This window comes from Galleria mellonella, unplaced genomic scaffold (genome assembly GCF_026898425.1).
Source record: "Galleria mellonella isolate WM207_F2 unplaced genomic scaffold, CSIRO_AGI_GalMel_v1 utg36, whole genome shotgun sequence".
NCBI classification, from domain to species: domain Eukaryota; kingdom Metazoa; phylum Arthropoda; class Insecta; order Lepidoptera; family Pyralidae; genus Galleria; species Galleria mellonella.
Window position 1 is genome coordinate 3,121,921 of NW_026442086.1, and position 10,846 is coordinate 3,132,766.

General features: G+C 30.6%; 1 protein-coding gene across 2 annotated transcripts; it reads left to right on the forward strand.

Moving 5' to 3' along the window:
• Positions 1-2,851: 2,851 nt before the first annotated feature.
• Positions 2,852-10,636, forward strand: LOC113520580 (lysosomal-associated transmembrane protein 4A). 2 transcript variants are annotated; one of them, XM_026905955.3, is made up of 7 exons: positions 2,852-3,011; positions 4,067-4,177; positions 4,413-4,626; positions 5,248-5,386; positions 6,570-6,726; positions 7,065-7,319; positions 7,862-10,636. In XM_026905955.3, the coding sequence occupies exons 2-7, from the start codon at positions 4,073-4,075 to the stop codon at positions 7,958-7,960; spliced, it is 969 nt and encodes a 322-aa protein (XP_026761756.1). In that variant the 5' UTR covers positions 2,852-3,011; positions 4,067-4,072; the 3' UTR covers positions 7,961-10,636. The 2 variants fall into 2 exon arrangements, with proteins under 2 accessions (XP_026761756.1, XP_026761757.1); XM_026905956.3 differs by having other exon boundaries at positions 5,278-5,386.
• Positions 10,637-10,846: the final 210 nt, after the last annotated feature.

Sequence of the window (10,846 nt, forward strand, 5' to 3'; positions counted from 1 at the left end):
ACCTAGAAAAGGAATAAACTATAACAGTAATGAGGTGAATTGGGAAAAATCGTAAGGCTGTACAATATCTTAACTAAAAAATGGTAGCCTACCCCATTACAAAGAAAGATTATAAAAAAACTTAGTTTAGCTACTTACTAGTAGCTTAGTTTAACTGGTTTATATCTACAACTGTTTATGAAAATAAAACAAACAATATCAAAATTTACTGTAAATTTATTGCCATTTACTGTATGAAATTTACTGTAATTTATTAACCATGCGTGAGAGCATATGTTTGTTTATAAGTGTATTTTATGTATAATAATAATAATATTTATTTATATAGACAACATAAAGCCCATTTTGTTAGAGGATCTGAATACTTTGCTCAATAGTATTACTTAATAGGTAGGTTGTAAGATGAACATGGACAAGACTAAAATCATGTCTAACGTCCATGTCACACCTATACCGGTTACGATTGAAAACACTACACTCAAAGTTTTCGACGAGTATGAATATCTGGGACTAGTTGGCCAAACGGGTAAGTCTAACTTCGACCAAAACGTTAACCGACGAATCCAACTCGGCTGGACAGTGTTCAAAAAACTTCGCCACATCTTTTCATCCAACATATCTCAGAGTTTGAAGACGAAGGTCTTTAACCAGTGCGTATTGCCAATGATGACTTATGGAACCGAAACATGGTCTTACACGATTGCCCGTATCCAAAAGCTTCAAGTTACTCAGCGGGCTACGGAGAGGGCTATGCTCGGAGGCTCTTTGCGTGATAAAATCCGAAACGAGGATATCCGCAACAGAACCAAAATAACCGACATAGTCCAAAGAATAAGGCAATGGACTGATCACACAGCTCGAAGAACCGACAACCGATGAGGAAGAATGGTTCTTGAGTGGCAATCCCGTACGAGTAAACGAAGTGTAGGACGATCCCCACTAGATGTAGTAATGACCTCAAACGCATTACAGTGAGTCAGTGGACGCAAGTGACTCAAGAACACTCATTATGGCAATCTATGGGCAAAGTTTATGTCCAGCAATAAACGGATAATAGCTAAAAAAAAAACAAAATGATGACTAATGGTAAAGGATAGGTGAAATGAAATTAGAAAATTTCATAAATTAATTACTTTTATTGACTTTTTCTTACTTTTATATATTATCAGATTATATACATATAGTAGATACATGAGATCTGGTAATAACTTTATATCTAAATAAAATGCCGTCTTGATTCTAAATTGATCTAAATTAATAAAAACAATAGAAACTTTGAATCTTACACCTAAACAAGACTACATAGTAACAAATTCAGTAGAGCATGTTTGTAACAAAACATACATATTAATAGCATATTACAAAAAGCTTTAAATTACTTCAGTTATATATCTCGAAATTTTAAACAATTTAAATTAACGTCTAGTAAAATGACTGTGTTTAATGCACTCATAAGATCAGGCTTTGAATATTGTTGTCAAGTTTGGACTCCCTATTAAATTATTTATATAAAAAGGTATTGAATCAGTGCTGGAACGATTCCTCTAGTATTTGTTTTACAGTACTGGCAAAGCTAAGAAGCATTCCTTTAATGAAAGATTAAATTATTTTAAATTAAATAGCCTAAAAATTAAGAGACAGTCGCTTGAACATACTTTCTTACATAAGCTTATAATCAGTGCCCTGGATTGTCCTAAACTCTTGGAACAAGTTACTATAAATACACCATATATACATAATGGAAATTACCTCGAAGTAAAAAATATTATCTATTTAAATAAAAAAAAAATATTTAGGGCTAATGAGGGATACTTATCTATAACAGAATGCAAAATAATTATAACATTATGGTAAAAAATTCAAATATTTACATATTTGCAAATTTCAATACATTTAAATCTGCCGTTCCGAAACATTTTAATAAAAAAAAAATCATCATCATCATCCTCTTTATTATGAAGTAAATAAGCATATATTCAAACATACCTATGTGTTTATGCACGACACCTTTTTATGTTATTTTAGTTAAAATAAATAAATTATTTCTTTTCTTCTGAAAAATTAATGCAAGCCATAACAACCTTACTGGTTAACTAGTAAGGTTACCACGGCTAGGTTGATACTATAATATAAATAGTAACAGTGGCAGCCCTGTCCCTGTACAAACCTTACCGTACCCATTCAACTCCCATTCATCTCTAATATATGCTATGGCGTTCCGATTCGGACCTACGGCGTGCCCATTCACACCTTTTCTGTGCCTACTAACCTCGTAACTGCGTCGAAATCACAACACTGAAGATATTTTGAATTAAAACAAAAACAACGTAATATCTAGGCTTATTTTCGTTTGTGAAGCTCCACAATAAAATTAAAATTTGTTGAAAACACTTTTAAATCAAATTTATCCGTAATTACAAAACACAAAGAAAGTTTCTGGAGGAGGAGGATCTTTAATTAACTTCCCAAGCCTACATTTTTCTTATTTAAAAGATTTCATATTCTACTAAATGTTAAATCTTTTTGCAATAACTGGTAAGTTGTTATTTTTTCATTCAGCTTCAAATGTTCAAAACCAGTTATGTCTCTATTCAGACCTCGATCCCTATTAACCCCATTTTACGGTATATTACAACCTATTGATCAAATTATGTACAATCGATAGAATTTTGCCATTGTAGTACTTGCTGTTATTACATTATTAAATTCAGTTTTATTATTAATAAATTTTTGTATATAAATTGATGAAAATTAGAGCGTATATTGTTCCCGTAACTAATATTAGTTTCATTGATCCTTAATCTTAGTATTGATTAATAATCGATTGTAATTGATTATGACAACACTAAGAGATTTAAAAATAAAATATTATTTTTTCTTCTAGTATTTGTGGATTTTGTATTGATATAAGTTTTGCTTGCATTCTGAAATTGAAAAATAAATCCTAAATTTATTGATTCTTTTGTGTTTATTTATGTTGAAAAAGCTGAGTAATCCATTTCAGCAAAAAGGTATGTAATAAACGAATCTAAAGTAATATATAACACGTTATCCATATTGTAACTAAATTCGTCATCATATACGACGTGGTTTGCTTATTGCTTAAAAATTGATAAGTTACAATATTATCTTTCACAAACATTTACATCTAACAATTTTAATGTGGCATTGTATTGTTTTATTTGGTATGTCGTTTATCTCGTAAATAATAATGTTAGAAACCTATAGAATTCACAAGTGAAAAGTAATCACAACTATTTACAACATACAATATTTATATTTAATTATAACCAGATTCAATGTCGTAACTTACACCTATACTAATTAATATTATAGGGGAAAAGATTTGATTGTTTATAATGGATAAACTCAAAAATTACTCAATTGATTTTGTTAATTCTTTCACCTACAGAAAGTTACATTATCAGCGTGTAACGTGTACATGTTATTTTTTAATAATTAGAGATCCCTACAAGAATGACAATAATGTAACCCAAAGTATCAAAGTAATTTATATTTTTTCTATCAAGCCATGCAAAACCTGACTATAAACATGTCTCTAGTAAACAATAAACTAAATTCATTTTACACAAAATTCATTAAAAAGACTTTTGAAAAATGTTAAGAACTTATTTTGCACAATTTCTTATAGAAGTCTGATTATAATTTTGTACATGATGCAAATGACAAATCACAAAAACTATAGAAAAATAATTATTTACTATTATTATTCATTATCACACAATCATCAAAATATAACACATTCAACAAAACATTTGATTGTAAGAAAGTATCTATCACAATTAATAAAGTGGCTTCTGCTCCAAAAACCTTATGCAATATATTATTGTACAATAAATAAGTAGAAATATTTTTTATTCAAATAAATTTAATTATAAACATTTTGGAAGAGAATTTTATGAATCAACCATTCAGTTCAAAATCTATTTCAGCTGAGAAGAATTGAAAGAACAACCTACTATAATGTTAATTGTCTTCCACATCATTTTACATTATACTGATTATATTATATATTTATTTTCTAATATTTAATTTTTTCTAATAGTTCACAATGTTGAGGTTTCCCAAATTGGGAAGTGATCGCAGCAGTGAGTGGAGATGCTGCTTCTGTCTCCATGTGCGCACTGGCACCATCTTATTAGGCACATGGCATTTGGTAAGATTTTACTTGTTATTTATGTGTAAAATAATAAATCATTGTGATATAAATGTCATATTTTAACTCAATGTTATGAAGAGAAGAGATTTAATTTTTTGTTTGTTATGGATAAACTCAAAAAATACTTAATAGATTTAAGAAAAGGATTACATTCAAAATTATATTTATTTCTTGTTCTGTTGAAATTAAAATATAATCAAATATTTATATTTCTCATAATTTCTTTTCCCAGATGTTGCATTTGGTGGCACTAGGATTCTTGGCAGCCATTGTGCGCGATCCACGCCTCCTGGATGAGCTGGAACGCGATGCCTCGCCCGTCGCCGATTGGAGTGATGTTGGTAGACCAAACAATGCGCTGCCCACTCCATTGTCCAATGTAGAACCACCGCCTAGCTCTTTCCCACAGCATGCCTACCAACCACGAGACCATAGTTTGATATACCGTGAGTATGATTCAATTAACATTTATGTACTTATACAAAAAAATTATGGTGGTAGTAGGGGAGCCTACTATCACCATAATTTACATTATTTACTGTATTGTATGGAAATATCAAGTGTTACATTCACCACCATAAATATAGTAAAGAAATGCCTATGACACAATCATGAACATGTCTATTTTATGTTTAACACCATAATTTGAGTAATAATATCTTTTCAATATACAATTTCTATTTATTATGTACTTTTTTTTATTACTTATTGTAATATTTTGCTTTATCGTTAAAGGATCTTGCAATATAATTGAACATCTGTAGTACTCCTCAAGATTAAACCATCGTTTGTATATTTAATACTATAGTCACACAGTCTGTATTTACTTTTGTAAATAATTATGAACTTATCAGGTTTTCATCTAAAAAACGTTTTTCAATATTGATGAAACTAGGAAGGGCGAAAACAGAAATAAATCATTAAAATCATTTCAATTATATCATGTAAGATACACACTAATAGTGTGACACTAAAGATGGAATTAAAAGTCTCTTTTGAAGTTAGATAAAATTATTATATATAAATATACTTGATTTATTAATGAATTACGACTGTGTGTGCTATAGATGATGTGGATGTGGGTGCACTGGTTACAGTGTGTACCCTGACCATCACCCTCATGCTGATATATGGAGCGGCGCGCGGCAAGCCCGCGCATCTTCTACCCTTCTTCTGTCTACAGATATTTGACTTTGCTATCACTGTGTAAGTAATGAAACTTATGATAATATTACATTGTTGTGTAATTGTATACAACAATTGTTTAATGACTCATAATTGACATCAGTATCGATGATTCATTAAAATTTATTAAAATAATTGTTAACCATTATTATCAAATTAGCAATATCATTATGTTAGAATTAAAAATACATATTCATTAAATACGTATTTTAATTCTATTAGGTGTTTGGTGTAGCAGCTTAGTACATCAATCTCATTTGCCACTCTGATGATGAAAAATACTGCTATCAAAAAAGTTAATCTTAGTGATGGCGGTAAGCACGCCACCTGCTGTCGCCACAATATCGACATAGTGACTACCCCATCAGCCAAAGCAAAATATATATGTACTTTATAATATATATTATGTAAAGAAGTCTTTAAAACATAATTATTTCTTATAATCTTTATTATAATTAAAATGTTTTATTATAAAACAAAAATGTGGATATTCCCAAAGAGGATTTTTTTTTGATGGGTGAAAATGGTATGGTAACTCCGCCTGCGCTAACGGGATACGCTGGCGGAGCACCAGTGAAGGGTGATAGATGAGAATGAAAACAGGTCAGTTAGCCCATCATAATGAATTCATCAGGAATTAACCATGATAGTTTCCAGGGAGAACCGCGAGGAGGTCGACCTGGTTGGGTATATTGCTAGCAATGGGATTCTCAGTCTCTATTACTAACAATCCCTTTCCCCCCTCCCAAAGAGGATTGACGTCAGGTAGAAGGCCGGTCATAAAACTATAAGCCAAATCTTTTTGTAATATGAATAAAAAACATATTACGCTGATCCCAAATAATAATTGGAATAAGGGTAGGAAGATGATGACAAAAGTGTGGATATAACTTCATCAAATTCCTGCAACAAATTCTAAGTTACAATTCCATGCGGTTTAGAGTTACTCTACTATAATTTCCTGTATGAGGGTCCCTACTTAATTACTGCACAGTAAAATTTGCTACAATTATCGTAAAACTAACTTTGTAGCTAGGCCTTTTCTCATATCAACATCTTTCATATTACATTGGTCACTGTGATATAGTTAAATTGCTGAATAAATGATGAAGAGCTTGTTGGGTGACTGACTACACAATATTAAAATGCCAGCAATGTAGTGATGAATTTTATTTAAAACTTTACTGAAAATGTTCCCTTATAGTTTAACAGCAACTGGATACCTTTGTTACCTGCGCTCCATCCACCGTCTGGTGGCTGAAACACGGCGGGTTCCCTGGCGCGACCAGCTGCTCCGGCTGCCAGCGCCTGCGCTCGCTCTCGTCGTACTCTCCGCCTTCCTCATTGCGGTCCTACTCAAGGTAAATATTAGCTTATTCTAAAGGCAAAGTCATTTATTTTCTTTAGCTTAGTTTAATATCTAAACTAGAAATATAAAAGTGAACAGATTTGTTTTTTTTTTTTTTTGGATAAGCTCAAAAAAAATCTTTTAATAAAAAATTATGTAGCATAAAAATGTAGCAAGCTACATTATCAGGGAGCATCATTGGCTGTATTTTATTTTTATGAAATGAAGCGATATCCACCCTAGGATTGCTAGTAAAGAAAAATTAAGTAAAGTCGACAAATATTTGGTACTCTATAAGAATGTTACTGAAAAACACGATTTCCTAGTATTAAAACATCTTGTTGCAACCAGGGATACTGTATTAACGTGGTGTGGCGGTGCTACAAGTACCTGACGATGCGCGCGCACCGTCTGCAGAGCCTCACACCATTCGTGATCACCGGCGAGAGTGCCCTCGCAGCGCCCGCGCCGCCATACTCGGCCGCACCACCGCCGGCGCCATACTCCAGCCTGTTGCCGGACTACGAGGAGGCCGTCAAGCAGACGCCGCCACCCTCGTACCGCGCCGCCACGCTTATGGCCACAGCTGACCCTGCCATCACCACTGTAAGTGAAGCCTCAACCAATTATAGTTAGTTATAATTACCCAAAACAATTTCATGTTTGTCTGATAGTAATCTATTATACTTTCATATCTATTGCTCATTAATACTGAAATTTGACGAGAATAGGCTTTATTTAATGGTGAGGTCAACATTGTCATAAGCAGTGTGGCACAATATTTCTGATCATGTCTACTATCACATCTATTATTAAATTTAAAAGTATTTAAACGGTTTTATTTTTAATATTATTTTTTACAAAAATACATTAGAGTATCAATAGCCTACTATTGATACTCTAATGTATTTTTTTCATAAAATCCTATTAATGTAATAAATGAGAAAGTTTGTAATGTTGGATAAATGGATGGATGTTTGTTACTCTTTCACACAAAATTTACTAAAAGGATTTAAATTAAATTTGGGGTACAAGAAGATTATATCGTAACTTAGCACTTCGGATACTTTGTATATTGATTCACGCGAGCAGAGCCGCGGATCACGGCTAGATAATCGTTCATTTTTCACGTTTACATTGCTTTACAGCCGGAGACACCACCAAGCGAGCAGCAAGCACCGCAACCTACATTGGCGACTAGTACAGTGGTGATGCTGCCCCAACAAGGATCCCAGGCTCGCGTCTGAATTACACCTTCATAAGGGTTATCTGTAATTGAAGTGTTTAGGCCATAATTATACCTAATATTCACTAAGCTATTTTTTATGCCAAATTATTATTGTTCAGTAATGTGAATGAACTCGCTTTGCTTCATTAGATAAACACGTGAGTAATTATCACGCTGTTGTCTCTAATAATATAATTATCTGATATTTAAGTAAAATATATATTTAAAAATTATGATATTCCAGATAAGTCATAGAAATTATTTTGTTTATTACCACAATTCTTAATATTATCATCGATAAAAATATAACAAACTACTCTGATAAACTGATGACCTATCTAATGAAATGTACATAATACGTGATATGACCTATGCTTTTTCTTTCTAATCTATTAATTAAAGAATACTGTTATTATAATAATGGAATGAATGAATGAAAGCTCTTGAATTTATATATGTTTACAAAACTTGAATTAACGGCTATGAAATATTAAAAATTAACTAACCCACCTTCATTGGGCTATTACAAAAATTTCAACAAATTGTTTAAGTCGAGTGATGCACTTACCAACGAACAGCATTTCATTTCTACTTATATTAATCATATACATTATTTCATTTACCATTTAATTATAATTTTTCATTTACATGTTTTTTAGTTCTTATTATATTCAAAAGTTTAAGATACTTGCTATCTTATAAAATCAAGTATTCATACTATATTTTCATAAAGAAATTATGTGATAATGTAGTAATGCTTTTATTGAATGAACTTTACTGTAGTTGTTTATTTGCTAATCCATTATTCCGTTCATAAAATTCGAAAAAATAAACTAATTGTCTAACTAATCTGTTCGGCTTGCATCAGATATTTTAATATAAATGTGGTAATTTTAGTACATAATATTTTAATGATAGTTGTTGTAATTCATATCCCTTTTATATGTACTTTAAATAACATTCATTATCATAGTGCCATTGTGTTATGTTTTTAAATTTTATTTTTATATCATTAGTTGTATATTCCCCTTTATAAACTTCATGCCTATTTGGTCTTCTTAATATTAAATAGTATAAGATTTAGTAAGTCCCCCATTGTTTAGAACATAATTCATTCCAAAAATCGGATAATTACCGCGTGATTATTGATCTTTTAAAGTTATAAATATGTCAATAGAAAATTTGTCAATATAACAAGATAATCAATCCTGTAATGGTTCCTTCAATTGGTTTAAAAGGACCATTAACTGTGTCTAACATAAGTAATATGCTGATTAATAATATTAATTTTATATTATGATTTAGTTATTAGTACTGTATAATATTAATGTTAGACACAGAGTTTATGATGTCAATTCGTACGCTACACATACCGTCCATTTAATTTTGTTTTTAATAAGAAAAAAAAAAACTTAACAACACTCATGAAATGTTTCTATAGATTTCATATTTGCAATCATTATAGTGACATATTGTTGTCAAAAGTACATTTTCCAACTAACCAGTATTTCAGGTTTGTTTATTAAAACCGAAATTACCTTATTATCTATTCAAATCCATATTCGGAATTATAAAAAAATTATGAACTATGCAATTAATAAATTTTTATTCATAATCTCAATACAAAAGTAAATGCCAAATTCAAGGTGCCTTACATGTGGCGTAATACTTGGCAACTTTGTTTACATATATTGAAATATTTACATAAAATACTTGAGAACATGTAATATATGTATAGATATAGGTATTGAATGTATAAACTATACATAGTATCATCGCTTCTATTATATTGGTGTAAAGGTAACGACACGGTAAGACCCCGTAAGTAGTTTCACAATGGCCTAACAAGTATATGTTAAATGTATAATTGTATACAACTGTTAACATTAAATGTTTTTGTCATGAAAATTCACATATTGTTCATGTGAATTATATGGATAGCATTTATAAGTGAACAGGTGTAATATAATTAAAGGTAGACACTTTAATATTTACAACATGAGATTACAGAAAAAAAAACAACGACAACACACGTCGCCACATAATTTTATTTCATGGACTTGCTAGCGGTAATAATTTTATCAATCAATTATACTTTGTAAAAGGAGAGGGCTGCTAAGAAAGGATATATAAAGGTGGCAAGAAAATATAGAGGAGGTAGATGATGTATATCTGCCCATACATGTCCACGGGTACGTGTTAGAGTAATCTTATTTGCTTTCAACAATGGACTGCATTTTTAATGTTTCAACTTTAATCAAAACACTTCTTGGGTTTGAAATAAAAAATATTTTTAAAGTGAAACCTTTAACGACCATGACAATTTAGCAAAATGTCTGTATATGGTCATAGTTATGACCAGTCTTACTGATTTGTACCAATGACTTCTAATTGTAACTATATATGATGTACTTATACTTATCATTAATTTCTGAAATTAACTATGTATAAACAAGAAAGAGGTAATATTCTTGTAATATGTATTGTTATTAATACTACTCGAAGAATTTTTAAATAAAGTTTATGATTAAAAAAATTTTAGGGTATATTAGTCCTAATAATTTTTCTCCTAGCTTACATAAAATATAGATTCTGTCGAGAAAATAAAAAATCGGTGTGTATAAAATTAAGTACCTATCTGTCTAAATTATTGATTAATATGTAAGATATCGAAAATAAATTATACTACATATTATATTGTAGTTTTACTATTCAAACATTTATTTGCAACATTAAGGCCATACGTGAGTACATTATTAAGACTAATCAAAGTACAACCCTCACTGGACTGTCATTTTCCGTCATATAACAATTGTTTTAATCAGGTACAAGGAAAAGATGAAAATAAATGGAATGTAGGTTGGATTTAAAAAGTTAACATCGAATCTAAATACTTACTAAAAAT

Bases quoted from the DNA above. Each gene is read 5' to 3' on its own strand.
- LOC113520580 (XM_026905955.3), top strand. From the start codon at position 4,073: ATGTTGAGGTTTCCCAAATTGGGAAGTGATCGCAGCAGTGAGTGGAGA. The intron at 4,178-4,412 runs GTAAGATTTTAC...TTCTTTTCCCAG, and splicing joins TATTAGGCACATGGCATTTG to ATGTTGCATTTGGTGGCACT. The intron at 5,387-6,569 runs GTAAGTAATGAA...GTTCCCTTATAG, and splicing joins TTTGACTTTGCTATCACTGT to TTTAACAGCAACTGGATACC.